The sequence below is a fragment of the Xenopus laevis genome, chromosome 7L (assembly GCF_017654675.1).
Source record: "Xenopus laevis strain J_2021 chromosome 7L, Xenopus_laevis_v10.1, whole genome shotgun sequence".
Classification (NCBI taxonomy): domain Eukaryota; kingdom Metazoa; phylum Chordata; class Amphibia; order Anura; family Pipidae; genus Xenopus; species Xenopus laevis.
In genome coordinates, this window is record NC_054383.1 from 35,864,222 (window position 1) to 35,883,615 (window position 19,394).

General features: G+C 43.8%; 1 protein-coding gene across 2 annotated transcripts in view; it reads right to left on the reverse strand.

Moving 5' to 3' along the window:
• Positions 1-18,381, reverse strand: part of LOC121395372 (nucleolar RNA helicase 2-B-like) — an 89,808-nt gene extending 71,427 nt beyond the window's left edge. For both annotated transcript variants that reach the window (XM_041568769.1, XM_041568770.1), the window contains exon 1: positions 18,273-18,381. In XM_041568769.1, coding sequence (XP_041424703.1) covers positions 18,273-18,361 — 89 coding nt within the window. In that variant the 5' untranslated portion in view covers positions 18,362-18,381. The remainder of the gene's footprint in view (positions 1-18,272) is intronic.
• Between the last annotated feature and the right edge of the window lie 1,013 nt (positions 18,382-19,394).

A 19,394-nucleotide genomic window follows, 5' to 3' on the forward strand; every position in this document is an offset into this window, starting at 1 on the left:
GTATGAAATCCATTCTCTGGAAACCCATTATCCAGAAAGCTCCAAATTACGAAAAGGCTCCCATAGACTCCATTTTATCCAAATAATCCACTTTTTCTCTGTAATAATAATAGTAACCTGGTGTATTCCGCAAAACAGATCTTTCCGTAATTTGGCTCTTCATACCTTAAGTCTACTAGAAAATCATGAAAACATTTAATAAACCCAATGGGCTGGTTTTGCTTCCAATAAGGATTAATTATATCTTAGTTTGGATCACGTACAAGGTACTGTTTTATTATTACAGAGAAAGAGGAAATCATTTAAAAAAAATTGGATTAATTTGATAACATGGAGTCTATGTGGGACATTCACTAAGATGTGTAATTGCGCCAGCGTCCGCTTCGCCGCACTTCGCCAGGCGTATTTTCGCCAGCTCTACGCAAATTCACTAAAATCCGAAGTTGCGCTCAGGGGTAGCGTAAGGTTGCAAAGTTGCGCTAGCGTTAATTCGCCAAGCAAAGCGAAGTTACGCTAGCGATGGTTAATTTGCATACGGCGCCAAATTCAAGTTACAATGGAGGTATATGTAGCATCACTACACAAGCCTGGGAAAACTTCAAAACAGCAAATAAAATGTTTATTTTGCCCTACACATGTGCCCACTGTATAGTTAAGTTGCCATGAGTTAGGAAATGTAGGGGGAAGGAGGGTAGCCCCAAAAATTTTTTCGATCTTTTTCAGCCCATCACCCATAAAAAATGATAAAACGCCAGCGTTTTTTGGGACTTAGAAAATTTTTTAACTTTTTTTGAAGCAATCCCTATTTACTCTATTGCACTTCGCCTGGTCTGAGGTGGCGACGGAAGTCTGGCGTAAAAGGTAGCGTTCAGAACAATGCGTGCGTTAGTGAATTTGCGTAGTTACGTCCGTTGCGCAAATTCGCCAGGAGTAAGGGTGTGAAGTAACACTAGCGAATTTACGCCAGCGTCCGTTAGTGAATCGGCGAATTAACGAAAATGCCCAACGCTGGCAAATTAGGCGCTTTGGCGTTTAGTGAATTTGTCCTTATGGGAGACAGCCTTTCCGTATTTTAAAGCTTTCTGGATAACTGGTTTCCGGAAAATGGATCGCATAACTGTATGGCTGATTGAAACTTTTCAATTGGTCTTCATTATTTATTTTAATTATTTACCTTCATCTTCTGATTCTTTCCAGCTTTCAAATGGGGGGGGGGTAACTGACCCCATCTAAAAACAAATGCTCTGTAAGGCTACAAATGTATTGTTATTGCTACTTTTTATTACTCATCTTTCTATTCAGACCCTCTCCTATTCATATTCCAGTCTCTCACTGGATCCTGCATGGAAGACCGTCTCCTCCGGTTCCAGCTCTGCCTCCTGGACAATTTGCAGTTGCCCCCCCAGGTTAGTGCCACCCCCACACACTTATTATACTAATTTACACTTACATTCACACTTACACACAGACAATTTTGGGGGATCAGGGGGGTCACATACATTTACAGCACTCACGCCTGCAAACGCACACAACAGGCAATTTGGCTATTGTACACACATACTATTGTGTCTCTTTTTTTTTCTATCGCATTGTCTCTTTTTTTACCTGAAAAAATAGTTTTATTGCCATTGCAAATAGCGTGTTCACTAATTGCACCGTACAATACCTTTTGTATGTTATTTCGGTGATTATATTGCAATTTCGGTGATTTCGGTGCGTTTTTAGCCATTTTAATTAATTTTCAGCTTGCGCAGGTGTTGCTCACTTATTTCTGTCCGTAAAACCTATTTGGCCATGCTAAAATATTCAAACTGTGATTCTGACTGCTGATTACACTAGGGGGCAGATTTACTAAGGGTCGAATTTCGAAGTTAAAAAAACGTCGAAATTCGACCCTCAAATTGAAATCCCTCGACTTCGAATATTGAAGTAGAGGGATATTTACCGTATTCAATCCATCAAATAGAAACGATTAAATCGTTCGAATTGAACGATTCGAACGATTTTTAGCGATAGATCGAAGGATTTTTATTCGATCAAAAAAAAAAAGTGCTCTGGAAGGTCCCCATAGGCTAACATTGCACTTCGGTTGCTTTAATTTGGCGAATTATGAAGTCGAAGTTTTTTTAAAGAGACAGTACTTCGATTATAGAATGGTCGAATAGTCAAACTATTTTTACTTCAAATCATTCGAATCAAGTCAAATGGTTGAATATAGTAAATTCGATGGTCGAAGTACCCAAAAATACTTTGAAATTTGAACTTTTTGAAATTCGAACCATCGCTCGAGCTTAGTAAATCTGCCCCTAGGTGTGAAAAAAAAGCATTGTTTTTTGTGGTTTTGTTGGATTTTAGTGATTTTATTACATTTCGCTTTGTTCTTTGTTACTTCATTTTGCCAATGGAATTTTGTCTGCTATATATTCATTTGGGGGTTTCTGTGTGCGACATAGTTTGGTTTATCTGTGCATATCAGGCATCAAGTTGTTCAGTAGACCCCTGGCATTCATATTTAGGATTTCTTTTGCTTGCATGGTACGAAATGTGGGGTATATAATTGGCTATAATTTGGGGAAAATCTTCCGACTCAGTAGTTTGGAGCAGAAAGGCATGGGTACCCATTTTAGAGTCAGTAGAATGGGGGGGGGTAAACATATATTTCTGTGTTTTTACCCCATAATAAATGCAATCAATGTGTTGGGAGGTGTGGGGTGCAGGAGGTCTCAACACAGAGGAGTTTGCGGTTGGGGGTCCCAGGTGATGTTGTTGGGAGCCTGTAAGGCTGCAGGCCAACCCCCCCCATCCAACACTGGTGCCCAACCTTTACTAAGGAATAAAAATGAGTGTATAGATTGTGTCACATGGAAAATTTGGCTTACCATTAATTTTTAAACCATTAGATGGGGGTGACCCACACCGAGTGTCCAACTACCTTATCTCTGGTACAGGTCTCTTATCCTAGCCTTTGGTTCTCTATATTAACCACCCTAGGATGAAGGGTACTTCATGTGCATGTACCTGCTAAAGCCTTGGAGGAGGAGGTACTTAAAGGAGTAGTCAACCCCTTCGGCGCTAAAACCCTCCCCCTCCCCTGTGTTGTCCCCCCTCCCTCCTCGCCCCTGGCCTACCTCCCCCCCCCGGGCAAATGCCCCTAACTTGCTACTTACCCCTCGGCGCAGGTCCTGTCCATGGAGTTCACAGGCGCCATCTTCTCCCGTGCGGTCTTCTTTCTGGATTGCCCAGCGTTTGGCAGCGCATGCGCAGTAGGAGTATTCAGCTCTACTGCGCATGCGCCGAAAGTCACAAAAGGTTTCCGATTTCTTTTTTCGGAAACTTTGTGACTTTCGGCACATGCGCAGTAGAGCTGAACCGGCAAATGCTCCTACTGCGCATGCGCCGCCAAACGCTGGGCAATCCAGAAAGAAGACGCACGGGAGAAGATGGCGCCTGTGAACTCCATGGACAGGATTTGTGCCGAGGGGTTTAGTTCTCCTTTAATGGGAATAAACCTGTGGATCATAAACAAAGATCTCTGGTGTAGTGTGATTAAAGAGTAGATCCGCTATTCATCTATAATCATTAGGTTCTTTGATGGAATGCCGTCTCTTTGTATCCTCTGTGTGATTCTGAGTGTGGTTCTGAATATGTACTGACTATTGGGACTCTATCCTCTAAGACTATTGGGACTCTAAATAAGATAATAGCTAAAATGCTGTATTTTGTATTGTAAACTTACTGTACCAACTAATTATCTAACTATCTAATTATATATATTTACACACACACATTGGTACAAGAAGGCTCTTTGTCATGGGGGGGCTGTACATATAAAATGACAAATTACAATTCATACTTGAAAAATCTGAGACACAAGTATATTTTTGAATATTTAATCTTTCAAAAGTTTCCAGGAAGTGATATCCATGGGAGGTACCACTGATATAAAGCTCAAAGCTGGATGGATGGTGTCCCGTAGAGGTATTTCTAAGAGTTACTGACCACATTACTGCCCCTTTATACATTAACACATGATGTAAGATATGACATTCAGAAACAATCCCCAGGTCTCCCTCCCCTCATTCTCCCTGGTCTCAGTTTCTCATACAGCAAGCAGGGCCATTTCTCGACCGTCGGGATCCGTACCATTTCCTATGACTTTTTTGGCCCATTTTTGGAGACGACTATACAATGGGAAGCCCTTGTTCTCCTGATAAAGGTACACTCCAGTGATCTCCTGCCACTCAGGGCTTGTCTGGGCCTCGTCCACTGGGTACTGGCTGACTACTTCCTTTTCATCTTTGTCCAAAGCCACAAAACCAAAAAACTCTTTAACATTATTGGCAGCAAGGACTTTCGCATGGACCTCAGCAGTACGATTGAACAGATCTTTTTCAGCATAACGGTAGTGTTTCCAATAAGCCTCTTGATGGTAGCTTAAAGGGGAACAGCAATGATGCAAGCAATTGAGCAGAAAAGGCAATTACAGCAATCAGTATCCAACCAAGGAACTAAAATTGAAAGAAAAGAGGTGAAGTTTAAGTTCAAACACAAAAACACGTATCACATCACAATGTAGAGTATTGGTGCTCATTTGTGTTACTGCATAAATGTCTGTACTACATGGAAAAGAGATCCCATACCTGTGTATATTTTAGAAGCATGTTTTGCATTGTAAAATTATCATTAATTGCATTATAATTTGTTCATTTTAGCCGGTGCAGAGTCAGGGAAGGCGTTTGGGGAGATTGGTCGCCGCAAAGAAGAGGCGATTAGTCGCAAGGCAACCAAATCTCCCCAAAACGCCCAGTGTGGCCTGACCCTAATAGTTAATGTTAATTTGGGCCCAGTTCTTGCCTATGATGAACTAGTGGGGTCAGAAATGTGGCTCTTTTATTGTAAAAGATCTCGACTGCCCAATCTTATGTTGCCTCTATAGATAAGGTTATAAAGCACAGTTAGTAGCAATAAGGCACTTTGTGGGCTTAGAAACACTTATTGAGATGCCCGGTCATGTTCAATGGAAGGAAAGAAGAACAAGGCTGAGTAATCATAAGGACTCATATACTAATGGTGGGGCAGGGGGAACAGTGAAAAAAAAAAGGAGCAAACCAGCATGAATTTTGCACTTTGCAACCTGCCTCATTATCAGCACGTGTGTGCTTCCCCCATGAATACATTGCTGCACCACTGTATTTACGAGGGGCTAGTGGAGGAATGTAGATGTCCCCTACCCCATCCCCTAAAGTTAAAAAAAACCCTAACCCCCACTCCTACACAGGACCCCCCCCAGCCTAAGTGTTACCCCCGGGGCAAATGCCCTAACGTTTTACTTACCCCTCGGTGCATTCAAGGCATCGGCGCCATCTTCTTCTCTTTGAATGAGACAGGCATGTTGGCGCATGCACAGTTGGCAGCAATTTTGTCTCGTGACAACTGCGCATGCACCGAAACTCCGAAAAATTGCAGAGCGCCGGTCTGGCACCATCTGCATCGAGGGGTAAGTAAAACGTTAGGGGCATTTGCCCAGAGTAACACTGGGAGAGGAGGAGGGGGTCTATGTAGGGTAGGGGTTTTTAACTTTAGGGTTGAATACTGCTTTAAGGGTAGGACTACACAGGCTTTTCCGGTTGTGATCCAACATGCTGCACAAAAATGCAGGTGTCAAGTTGGATGCGACGGAAGTAAGGTAAGATATACAAATGCCGGAGGTGCAGCAGCTTTGATCCGACGCGTCTGTCGGATGCAGATGCTACGCGCTGTCTGTATCTGACAGTCATGTTGCATCAGATCAATGCTGCGGCACCATCCGACATTTGTATAATCTTACCTTACTTCCGTTGCATCCGACTTGGCCTGCGTTTTTGTGCAGCAAGTCGGATCGCACAGAAAACGCCAGTGTAGTCATTGTGGGTGCAGGGGCAATGAAACCCTGAGCTAATAGCCTGCCTTGCACCCTTTGAACTGGATGTTAACCCCACAACAATCTCTCTGGAGCCCTGTAACCCCAAACCAGCCAGTATGATATTTGTTTTATTATTCGTTCTTAGTTTTTCATGTGGGAGAATAGGGACAAGCTTATGAAACGACCTATATTTTGCCTAATTTACCAATTACCTTCCACAGTCGAACCAAATGATTGATGTGCAAGAATGTGCACTTTCCAGCCACCTTCCACCTAGCACCCCCAATAAATAAACTATTTACAACCCTATAAAGTTCTGCTCAAATTTTTTTTTTTATACACTGTGTCCAGTTTTGTCGAAAAGGCTTCAAATGTTTGGAAATGTTTACACTACAAAGGTTACATCTGTGTTTCACTTCCAGGCCTTGGTGGCTGGTCAAGTCACATTGCAGGGATTTTCCTTAACTCGAGCACAGGTTCAGTAATCAAGCAGTGTCTGCCTCACTATGACTGTTATCATAATTATATAATATACTTTATATATAATTGTATGAGAATGGTATACAAAGTATCATTCCCACTAAAATACTTAGTGAAACTTAGTATCTGCCTTGTTCCATATGGACTCCTGGTTTTAGTTTTTCATTTTTTATAGGTTTTTTCAATTATTTAGCTTTTCTGTGCGCAGTTTCTCAGTTTGGAAATTTCAGCAGCTATCTGGTTGCTAGGTCTTGTTTACCCTGCAGTGGTTTGAGCAAGAGACTGGAATATGAATAGGAGAGGGTGCTGAATAGAAAGATAAGGAATAAAAATAAGAATAACAAAAAACATTGCTAAGCTCACAGAGCAATAGTTTTTTTGCTTGATGGTGGGTCATTTGAAAGCTGGAAAGTGTTGTAAAGGAAGACAAATAATTATGAACTATTAAAAAAAAATGAAGACAAAGTTGCTAGAACATGGGCATTCTAATGGGCAGGACTACACGGCATTACGCTGCGATCCGCCGCGCTGTGCAAAATCGCAGGCGTCACGTCGGGGATGCAACGGAAAATAAGGTAAGTTAATTTCAATTGTCGCATCGTGTTGCTGCATCGATGCGACGCGACTTGCTCGATATGCAGACGCTGCACCTGCATCCGACAGTCGCGCCTCATCAACAATGCGACCACGATCCGACACTGCCATTTTTCTTACCTGTTCCGTCGATCCGACGTTGACGCTGCGATTTTTGTCCATCGCATTGTTGGCGGAATCGGTCGTTTGTAGTCCTGCCCTATACATTACAGGTCAAATTATGAGAGTGTATATCCCATTAAAATGCTCGGTCGGGACCTGGTGTGTTATTCTGGTATATGGATATGTTTCCGTTAATTTGGATCATTCAGATTTTTTCTTAATTCTACTAAGAAAGCCTATTCTAGCGAGAAGAGAACTCCGACAGGCGATTTAAGCCGCCGCGATCCACTAACGGCAAGCACAAGAAACAAAAGACAGTTCTCAGGCGCTGGCCGGATGCGACGTAACCTAAAATTAATGAATCGCGAGTCAAGAAGAATGGAACCAGAATCACAGTGAATACAGCATTGCCAAAAAGGTGTACGACAGAAAGTAAACGAGCAACACGCTGCGCAAGCCTGAGAACAATTAATAAAAATGGCTAAAACGCACCGGAAAACACCGAAGATTGCGCCAGAACGTCTGCATCTTGAAACATAGTCACCGCTGGCATGGCGAACGCTCGACACCATACAGAAACATTACAAAACGTTCCTGTTGATCTTACCTTATTTCCGTGCGAGAGAGATTGATACAGTGCATCAAACTGCTGGGGGATTAGTCCACTTTTCTACCAGATCTTTCGAAAAATGATAAGATTAGAAAATTTCCAAGAGCGTCTGAAACTTTTCCTTTTGGAACAACCTCCACTCTTCTTGTATATGGTGAAGAAGATAGCTCATGTAGATAGGAAAACAAACTTCGGACTTTTGCTTCCGTCTGATAACCCAAATCATCCTGGGATTTGGCGTTTGTGATAATTCAAACACACATCCATAACACCCTTAATAATTACCCTCCACATCATGCCTGACTATCATGATGCTCTGTGGTCCTCCACAGTCTTCTTCCTCCCCCACGACGAAACTTAGAAAGAAGTCATTTCCCTCAGAATTGTGAGGATCCTGCTCCAGCTGCAGAATTCGTCAGAACAAACAATGAAACAGACGCTAGTAGGCACTTAGTTTTCTTCAGAACCGCTTTCTCTTAGAGTAGTCCTTTTTGATACAAGTCTTGGCTACATTCTTCCTAAAATTTTTGTCAAGCAATAGTAGGGAGAGACCCTGCAAGGAACAAGGGAACTGTGTTAAAGAATGGCCCACAATGGTGGCTGGCACATCAGCACTGAGCTGAGCCCCTGACCTTGAGAAATACTCTCCCATGAAGGATTCTCTGGCTGACCGCTGGTGGGGCTTGAAAACATTCTTCTGAAAATGAGCGCTGTAACTCTGCCCACTAACAAGGACTTACAGAGCGGCTCCCCCTGCCCTCAGAGGCAAGCTTTAACATTGCACCTTGGCACAGGCAAAAAAATTTATCTGCGCTGTTTTGGCAGCCTTCCTCCCTGCCCTGGGTGAATAAACCCCTCTGACCTACCTTCTGCATGGAGATGGGTAAGTAGGAAGGTGTGGGGCGTTGGGCTTGGGGGCGGGTGTCAGCAACCGCTTACAATCTCGCTAGTACTTGCAAGAGCGGGGAAAATGGGCCATCCGTGCGCAGGCAGAGCACTATGCGCAAAATGGCCGCTGGAACGCATTGCGCGCAACGGCGCAAGATGGCCGCCGGAACGCATACGCCGCATGCGTTCCAAGGCGCAAGCGTGATCCGGCCCTCTCCCCCCTCACCGTCTCCTCCACTTAGACAGAAGGCGCAGCAGCGCCCGACCAACAGCATGGGGGAAAGAACCAGCCAGTACGGAGCACGCCCTGCACCTCTACCAAACCGTAAAAGGATAAAGGGGAACGGGGGAGGGCTACCCTGCGAGGGGGAGGCTGCCCAGAGCGCAAGACGCTGTGAGGTGAGTTTGTTATGCCAAGGCAGCGTGTACTCAGCCTCGTGCCCATCCCGGCCAGACCACTGCATCGCCAAACTTGCAGGGATACGACTGGGTGGTTCGTTATTAGCCTATAGCGGCTAGAAATGACCCCAGTGGGCCGGAGAAATACTGGGACTGTACTAAGGACAACATGCGTGCCCAGAGTAAGACCACAGAAAGAGAATAGTCATCCTTGACTAACATCGCTGGACGTCCATCCTCCTGGTAACAGGACACTTAAAAAACTGATTGGATAAGCTGGAGTGGTGGGGGTTAAGCGGTTAGGCACGCCCACAAATTTATTAGTAAGTGTCCTGCCTCCTGGAGGGTGGAGCTTAACCCATCGTCCCTGTCGTCCCCTGTTGTCCCCGCTATGATGACAGAGAAAGTATTATGCTTATAAAGGTTATACTGGGATTTTTCTAATTGCTGAAGACACTTTTCAATATTCTGAGCATTTGCCATTAGCCTAAAGGCCACACCTGTTTAGTCCTGTAATGTCCATAGAAATTCACTATAAAAGCCAGACCACCATCAGCTCCGTGACCTTCTGATGTGTAACATTGTAATGGGATCTGTTTATCAAGAATCCCTTATCTCAGAAAAAAAGGCCTGTCTCCCATAGCCTTGCATATAACACCTTGTACCTTGATCCAAACTAGATATATTAATCCTTATTGGGGCAAAACCAGTCACTATTGGGATTATTTATTTCTAGTTGACTTAATAATATGAAGATCAAAATTACGGAATGAATCCATTATCTGGGAAACCCCCAGGTACTTGAGCAATCTGATAACAGGTCACCATACCTGTATTAACTCTCAGAATCATTTGTGTGCCTTTGTGTTTCTACACGCTACAGCAGTAACACTTACGCTGAGAGTGATTGGAAGACGCTGCGTCTTCTGTTTGTATATGTTCACCAAACGCATTGAACGACTGGTTGACCCACTGCCACAAAGCACCACCTGCCGGCACAGTTCTGACAATGAAATCCAAAAAACAAAGTTATATGGAATAGACAAGCTAATTGAAAGCACAAGGTAGAAAGGTTCTACTAACTTTAAGTTATTACACTGAGCAGGTGCAGATTAAATAGATGATACATTAAATATGGAATTGGCTATTTCATGGGGAACCATTTCATTATTAGAAAATGTATTTTGCCCTTATTATAAAGTATAGTCAACCCATAACCCTGCCCTTGTGCAAAAAAAGTATATGTGTGTTGTATAATATCAGCTATTACTTTATGGATCTTTTTATTATAGGCAGGCTCACTGTAGTGCCAACAGCTAAAGGATAAAACAGACGGGCCACATTCTAGCCATATCAAGAACCATGATCACCCAGATGTGATTTACAGATTCCTACCCATTTCCTCATCCACCAGTCGGCTCACGCTTCCCCTACCCATTCCATATTCCATTCTAAGCCAAGCTTCCTACCGATTCCTCATTCCAGTCTAATCCAAGCTTCCTAATCCATTACCTCATCCTCAGTATAAATCCAAGCTTCCACCATTCCCATATTCCAACTCTAATCCAATGCTTGCCTATCCATCCTCATCCCAGTCTAAATTCAAGCTTCCCTACCATTCCATATTCCAGTCTAATCGCAAGCTTCCTACCCATCCTTCATAACGCAATTTAATCCAAGATTCCTACCCATTCCTCATTCCAGTATAATTCCAAGCGTTCCTAAACCCATTCACTCATTGCAGTCTGTTCCAAGCTTCCTACCCATTCCCCTCCAACCTGCAATGTTTTATGGTGGTTAATTGTTTTTAGACATGGAGTAATTAAATAACTCTAAGCTAAAGACAGACTGTGCAATAAACTGCAATCCACAATGAAATACTAATTAAAAATAAATATATTAAATGATTTTTAAGGTTCCATAAAACTATAGTTTGTTTCATTACCCTTATGGTATTGTGTGCACTATTTTTTTTTAAATAAATATTTAGAAACCTCACTACTTCCTGCACTGGAGTTAAATGTCAATAAATAAACAAGACTGTTGCCCTTTCTGGTAAATCAAAGCCACGGAGGTTACACAGGATGTTCACTTTCAAAGACAAACAAAACAATGATATGTTTTTCATTTCTTTCAAGGGTAATGTCAGCCTTCACCAGTGAACGCAAGGAACACATCCCACTGCACAATACCCATGTGTATCAGCTTTTACACTTTGAAAAATTAGACCACCGCATGAGCAAGCAAGAATTATAAGGACTTATATTTTACGTTTATTATGTTTACAGCAGACCACACTTGCACAACAAAAATATACACCACTCCATATGAAACACAGATGCCCAGAGGAACCAGGTGCAGGTCGTATTATGGGAGGTCTAGTTCAAGCAACATGGAAGCATGCCAAACAACGTCATTCTCTGAAATAGAATTAAAGCACTTAGGCCAGAGAGGTATCAATTTGGTAAAGAGTTTACTTGAAAACAAATTGGACAATTGTGAGACAATTTGCAATGGTTTTCATTTTTTATTATTTATTGGCTTTTTGGAGTTATTTAGCTTTTACTCATGCAGATCTCCAGTTTTACATTTCAGTAATCTGGTACTAGGTTCTGATTTACCTTAGCAACCATGCATTTGATTTGAATAACCAGACGGAATAGAATAGGAGAGGGTCTGGAATAGAAAGATGAGTAAAATAAAGTAGCAAATAACAATACATTTGTAGCCTTACAGAGCATTTGATTTAAGATGGGGTCAGTAACCACTATTTGAAAACGTAAAGAGTCAGAAGAAAGGCAAATAAATTAAAAACTTGTAAAAAAGAAAAAAGGTGGCCAATTGACAAATTGCTTAAGATTTAACCCTTGCAATAACATATAAAAGTAAACCCATAAAGGTGAACCACCCCCTTTACAATGGCTCACGCTCTGTTTTTCTACAGTAGGTAAAAGCCAACCTGTAGCAAAAACGAACTTGGGTGTCCTAATTGGTGGGCCTGTACCTGTAGAACTGAAGCATGCACCCTGTAAGGCCATTCCGCCGGGATTGGAAAGACATTCTTCCAATCAGATTCATTTTGTCCCCGGTCGTCCCGGATGAAAAGCAAATCATAAAGCTTCTGGCATAATGCAGTTGTTCCTGGTGGCACAGACCTGCTCTGAGAAAAAGAGATGTATGATTAATCCCAGCATACTAACACACAGAGACTGCACCTAATAGCACCTATGATAATTACGGATGCTACGAAAAGCGCAAAGGTTGGGTCATTGCGGGGTCAGGTAATGTACTGCTCTTAATATGTTATATCAAATATAATTTGGACTTTTTAATTGATATGAGTCATAATGGACATAATCTTGATAAATGGCTATTACAATACAGAGACCTGGATCTCAAAGGGGGAAAAAAAGTGTAAATCACTGAGGGGGGGCTAGGCAAATGGCCATACATATAAGACTTATTCCCAATATGCCACCAAAGGCAGGGCGATATCAGGCTAATACCCGACTGCTCGCGGCCTTAGGGCCAAATATCAGATTACAATGAAGGGAATAGGTGCCGAGAGGACAAGGGTCCCGCATCAACATAGCCGTCTAAAGGACGCTGAATCAGCACTTAAATCTGCTGGTTTACAGCCACCTTTTACAAGCAACCAACAAATTACGGGGGGTTGTCAAACATTTGGTGCCCCCCGTTGATTTACACTTTTCTCCTTTAAAGGGGTTGTTTACCATCATCACTTTTTTCATTCAGTTGGTTTCAGATAATTTCCAGAAATAAAGACTTTTTCAATTACTTAAATTTTCTATGTGGTGCCTGTCTTTCTAATATTGAAGTGTAAAGTTTCATTTTTCACCTTCCAAAGGCAGCTATGGGGGGGTGTCGCCGGACCTTGTAACTGTTCTCAGTTTGATACATTTTCCACTTACCCTGCAGGAATCCACAAGCTGTTTTGGCTCTATCGCCTAATTCCTGTCCTGGGATCTGTAATGTTAAAGAAGTGCTTGCAACCTCCCCGACAAATGTACTTTGGTCCCATCGGGAGTGCATCCATGATGTTGATTTAGCGATCCTCCGTTGCATAGTGGTCCTTCTTACCTGAAATACAAACATTCTGCAATCTTATCCAATTCTAAAACACATATTAATGAAGTGGTTGTTTTCCCGCTGAAAAAGTAACTGTAGACGAAGGCAGACCTGCTTAGTGGTATGGTCTGTCGCCGAACCAATTTCTAAAACCCGGACTCCAACACACAACCGGCAAAACCGGAAATTTACCCACTTTGATCCACTACCCGACCCACACTGCCTTATCCGGAACCCTCGACGCACACAATCCAGGGAAGTGATGCTGCTGCAAACCGGAAAGTGACGTCATCGAAGTGGCGGGAACAGAAACAAGTTTTGTAAACTTTCAAAGGAGTAAAATATAGACAATATTTCATAAAAAAATTAAGTCATAAAGAAATTTACGATGAGACCTGCAATCGCAGACCCGCGGGTATCCCCGCACCTGAATCCTCCTATACACAACACGATCGTGCATGCTCACAGGGAAAGTCACCATGTGATAACATACTGTTCACCAAATGCTAAACAATATTGAAAGAATTGAAAGGAATTTGTGTAAAACTGGCAAAGGCACATTGATGACTGATTGTCTGCCAATGCTGTGAGCAGCTAAACACATTCCCATATAAGTATTTTGCTGCCGCACACACAGGAAAAATTGGTGTGTATAGGGATGGATGACTAATTGGAGTTAGCCTGATTTGGTGCCAAAACAAGATCTATGTGTATATGCCAAGCTTCAAAGATCAACATCCATCAACACACAACTGACTAGCCCAGGCTTCTGCCCATTTGCAATAGATGACCTTTCCCCCAACAATATGCGGAGGGGACTCTACCTGTTTCCGATATGGGGCTTCCTAACTGAATAACCCATTGATACCAAGGGGGAGCAATTCAGCTTTATTCGTACACTTAAATAGTAGTATCTGCCAAGACACTGTAAGCCATTATCACAGCGCAGATTCTCCATTAATCAGGGAGTTAATTGGAAAGCAAGAATAATGCATTGGGGCAAAATAATCTATGGCTAGATACTTATGAGAAGCTCACGTCAACAGGTCATTATAAGTGAAAGCTGCAGGTTGCTATTATACAATGGATTCTTTTTGTTTCCAAACTTGCAGACCCAGTAAACCACACAAAGCCAATGGTCTCTAAAAAAATATACAGAGACCATCGCAGATCCAAACATGCTTGCCTGCAACGATGACGATGTAGATCTGAACACACATTCACCTTAATATACATGACCAATCGCTGCAGGCCTCACCACTGAGGAAGGGAAAAAATATACTGGACTGAAGAAAGGGGACCTAAAGGCTTTCAAATAATTTGTTATTTTTCAAGTACACTCATTTTGATAATTTTATTTAAGCAGGCATGTCAAAGTGCAGGCCGTTTTCAAATTTACACCGACCCTCAGCCTCCCTCATGAAATAATAATAAGGCCCCCCAGCACAGTGAGATCAGGAATCCCATAGCAGTAATATAAGGCACAATTAGTGAAATGGATCTGCCCACTTGTCTAATACTGCTGCCCTGTTGTGCTGAAGTGTTAGCATAGACACACACTGGCAGCGCTGTTCCGCATACTTTCTTTAGACGCTGAAGGTGTCAATAGACGTACTGACGTGCTTTTTTTAAAAACGCCGCAAAACGCCACGTCTGGGCCTTGCCTACAAAATGCTAAGAGAAAAAGCATTATGAAAAATAAAATTTCTTAAAAAAGGAAAATAACCCTCAGGGCACAGATCGGCCAATCGCTTGTTTTGGCCCTTGCTTGAATAACAAGTTATACATGTTAAGATGTAACTTACAAGAAAGTGCTTAAAAGAAAGAGTTAAAAAGGGAGCACATTGTTAAAACAAGTGGAATAGCATCGGCTGAACAATAATGAATCAGCACAGCCAATAAAACGCAAATATATATTTGTATTCAATTATAATACATACTTAGAAGTCAGTCAGCTAGCAAGTAACCAGCAGCGCATTGTATTTGCTAGTCCAACATGGCCACACAAGGTACAGTGCCCCCTTGCCTCTATACTGGTACTATCAACTTCATGTCAACTTTAATAACAGAAAAAAAAGCAACAAGGAAAACAGGATGAAGTGATCTGCGAGTAGGACAGAACTTGTCTTTGGAAAAACTACAACTTCTACATCCACTATTGGGAAAGGGCACTCAGAGTTGCAGCTGTACACAAAAGGTTCACAAAGGGGTTGCCCACTGCTACTGTACAGGAATGTGACGACACCTGCCAGCCATATCTCAGCTCTTATTGTTTCCTTTACTGCCACCGGGGACCTCTATCGCTGCCAGAGGCGCTGTGGGAACGACCGGTGACAGCAAGAGTCATCTTGCCAGCGTGTTCCATCCTCCTCACTCTCAGCACCCAGTCCCTTCCCTTGGTGCCTCTCCGACAGGAACACGGCTCCTGTAACCAGGTCACACAGTGCAAGCTCCACAGCCCACCTATCTGAAGGGAGAACGACGCAGGCCACGCCTACCGGGAGCAGTCATTGGCCTTTTCCTTTTAAAACCCGTTCACGAAAGAGGCCTAATAGCTGATAGGCTGCCTGTCCGCAATTGGAAGTCGGCCGATGATGGTTATAAGTGCGTCGGAATCTGCCAGCCCAATGTTGAGAGAGGCTGCGTAAACTGTGGCCCTCTTTTCATAAACAAGTTGGGTTTTTCGACAGCGCGGGGTTGGTTTCTGATTACAATTCGCTTGCGACAGGGACACCAAGTGGAGACAGGCCGTTTTTAATTATAAACAGAAGCTTTCTCTTGTTCTCTCTCCAGTCAAGGAGACAAATGGACTGTAATAAAACAATGTCCCCAGTTAGTATAGGCCTTTGCAACGGATACAGCAGGTTGCCAGTTAAATTATTTCAAAAACCAGCCAAAGACTATAAAAAACTAGCCAAAAAGTAGCCAAAAGCCACTTTAAAAGTAGCCCAAAAGTAGCCCAATTCATACACTGCCAATTCCATTTCCCGTACCTTATACAGGTAACACATTGTGGGGGTTTCTTAGTCAAGCAGATTTCTCCAGCAGCAATAATTAATCCAGCACTGAGAAATGGGGAGCCGGCATCACTCGAACTGTGATGTCACCTTAATTTGCATTAAAAAATTGGCCGGTTTTAAAAGTCCAAACCCGCAGCAACTTCCAAAACTGCCCAAATCCGTACCTTGGCGGGTATGGACTTTTAAAACCTGCCAATTATCTTTAAAAATAGCCCAATTCGGCTATGAACCCGCTAATCTGGCAACCCTGATGATGGCACAGAGCAGTCAATTTGATATATTATAACAGAGGTGGAAAGTTTAAAGCATAAACATACATTTAATATCTATCAGGGAAACAACAATGGATGGAGTCGGTCCTTGAATTTGCTAGGAGGGGAGAGAGAAATGATAAAATGCATTTCAATGTCTGCCAGGAGTTACAGAGGTCCTTAAAGTTATAGTTATTACGCCTAGTTATTCCACTTCATGAAAGCCAATACAAATGTGAACTTAACGGTTACATTTCCACTGCGCTGGCTGGGTAAGAATAATGTGACAGAATAAAGAGAAGGCTGCTATATTTCCCCCTATCCCATTAACAGAATTTCTGTGCTTTTTTACTAATACCACAACCTAAACCTTTCCAGCTGTGCCATGAAGAGCAGCCTAGCACAATGCAGAGAGCTGCCTTCCCAAGCACGTACTAAAGAGACGTGAGGCAGTGCAACACAAGAGGCGGCAGGAGCAGTTAGTGTAGCCAGAGAAAGGTGCTAGTATTACTTACAGACTCCACTAGCCTACACTGAGCGGAATTTCAGGCATCTATGTCCTGCGACCTCCTGTTCTGTTCCACACAGTCCAGCCAGCGAAGCCTCGGGGAGGGGGCGTGCTGTAAGGCAGCAGAGCAGCAGTCTCTCTCATTTCTGTAGTCTAGTCTCTGCAAAATTGGGCAGGTTTTGAAAGTCCAAACCCGCAGCACCTATCAAAACTAGCCCAAAACTAGCCATTGGCGGGTTTTGGACTTTTAAAACCAGCCACTACATTTTAAAAATAGCCCAATTTGGCGGTAAACCTGCCAACCCGGCAACCCTGCAGCACTAGAGACTTGCGTCCCGCCCCTTTTACTTTGCATCTCATTGGCCCGCAGCAGCCGGAGGAGGAGCTTGTCACTGGGCTGCATTAATAAGTAATAAAGAGATGACTGTCCGTACAGTGCAGGGTGTCCAAACTTTTTGCAACGAGGGCCACATTTGGTGAGGTGAAAATGTGTGGGGGCCGACCATTCTAATTGTTCCATTATCTGGGGGCACAAAAGAATGGGAGGCCCCAAAATGGACAGGGCAACTCTAATGTACAATAGTTTCAGCTTATACTTGAGGGGATAATAATTATTTACCACACAAATCAGCCCTGACAAGCTTCCTGCATGTGCACCAGAACGAGAACATAACACTGTCCCTAACCATAATGCTCAGATGCCAATGCCCCTAACGCAAAGCAGATGGTAGATGCTTTACCACTCCCAGCAGTGTGTGTGTATATGTATGTCCAGGCTACTTGCCTGGGACTGGCAACCTTCCCCCCTTTCTCCTCCACTCCTCTGTAGCTCACTCTGACAGCCAGAGAGAGAAGACAGAACTTGTGGAGGAGTGTGCTGTGTGAGCGCAGAAGAAGACTCTCCTGCACAGACTGACTCTCACTGACGTTTACCTCGTAGTCATGGTGGGGCAGCACACTGCAGCAGGCAGTCTCTCTCTCAGAGTCTCCTGAGACGTCCACACGCTGTCTCCCCAGCCCCAGTCTCCACAGAGGGCAGGCACAGTCTGACTCCAGCCAGCCAGAGTAAAGCCGAGGGGAAAGGGGCGTGCTGGGCAGCACAGCTCTAGTGACGTCCACACTCTCACACACCCAGTCTCCACACAGGCCAGCCAATCGAAGCGGGGGGCGGGGCGTGCCGGCACAGCAGCAGCAGTCTCTTCCTCTCCAGGGAGCTGCACTGCAATCAATTTTTAGGAATTTGATGCGGGCCAATTTAAAATGACACCCCTGCTGGTACAGTGAGTGTGTGAATGAGCTGCACTTAATAAGGGTTTGGGCACAAGCCAGACTCGCATCTCCCTGGTAACCCCTCTCTGTCGGTACCGACATGGCCACCCCTCTCTCAGACTCCGAAGCAGATCAGAGTGAGGGGCATAGCCTACCTCACCTTAGTGATAGACCGGAACGTGTCCACCCCGAGGGACTATTATTTCGCCCTAGCGCACACGGTCTGTGATCACTACGAGAAGGACCCATAAATCAGGGGTCAGGCACCATTTAACTTACTCGCAGTATCCACAATACCTGCCCTCCATCCCTGGCATCTAAATCGTATATGTCGGAGGCGTGGCGCGGCTAGCATGAAGTGACGTCACGCCCTCCTCTCAAGTTCCATCCCTCTGCTCTGAATCTGATTCCCAACCCAAGTCTCCTCCTCTCCGCCCCTTTTAAGAACGTGTATGTGTATCCTATTCCTGCGGCTGCTGGCTGGCTGGCGGCGTCACGTGCAGCAGTGCGTGCTACTATTTGGGGCCGGGCATTGGGCGGTTTTTCCAAGTCCAAACCTGCGGCACCTATTAAAACTAGCCCAAAACTAGCCATTGGCGGGTTTGGACTTGGAAAAACCGCCACCACGCTTAAAAAAACGCCCAATTTGGCGGGAAACCCCGCAGGTTAAAGTTTCTGTCCTATAGCTGCAGCCAATGCAATGACTGACAGTCAGCGTGAGTGAGGCCAAAACAGCAGGTTAGGCTGCACCAGGTCCCTGGGCGTAGACGGCTTGTTTTCTTGTAGAAATCAGCTGACTTGGTTTAAAGGGACAGGATGTGGGAAGTCTTGTGCTCTCAGGAGTTTGTGTTGCTTTATGTAAGATTTCTCTTGATAAACTCTGTTGTCTCCGCTTCCAGCTTTGGTTTCAAGACTTGGAGAATATAGAGAGAATATATAGATTATAATAAAATATTTTATTAGATACTATCTTCATGCCATACATCATGGATGTTCAATCAGGTGCCCTCCAGCTCTTGTTTACCTGACACTCAAGGATCAAGCATTCTGGGAGTTGAGGTTATTTAATGATCAGCAGGTTTCATGTTCAATATCCCTGAATTATTTAACCCCCCCCAACCCTTAGCTATGACTCTCTCTCTGCTCTTTCTGATTTTTCCATTGGCCTCCCTCCCCCGATTTTTTCATCTGTCTCTCTCTGCTTACTCGGATTTTTCCATCTGTCTCTCTCTCTCTCCCCCCCCAATTTCTCCATCTGTGTCTCTCTCTGCTTTCTCCGATT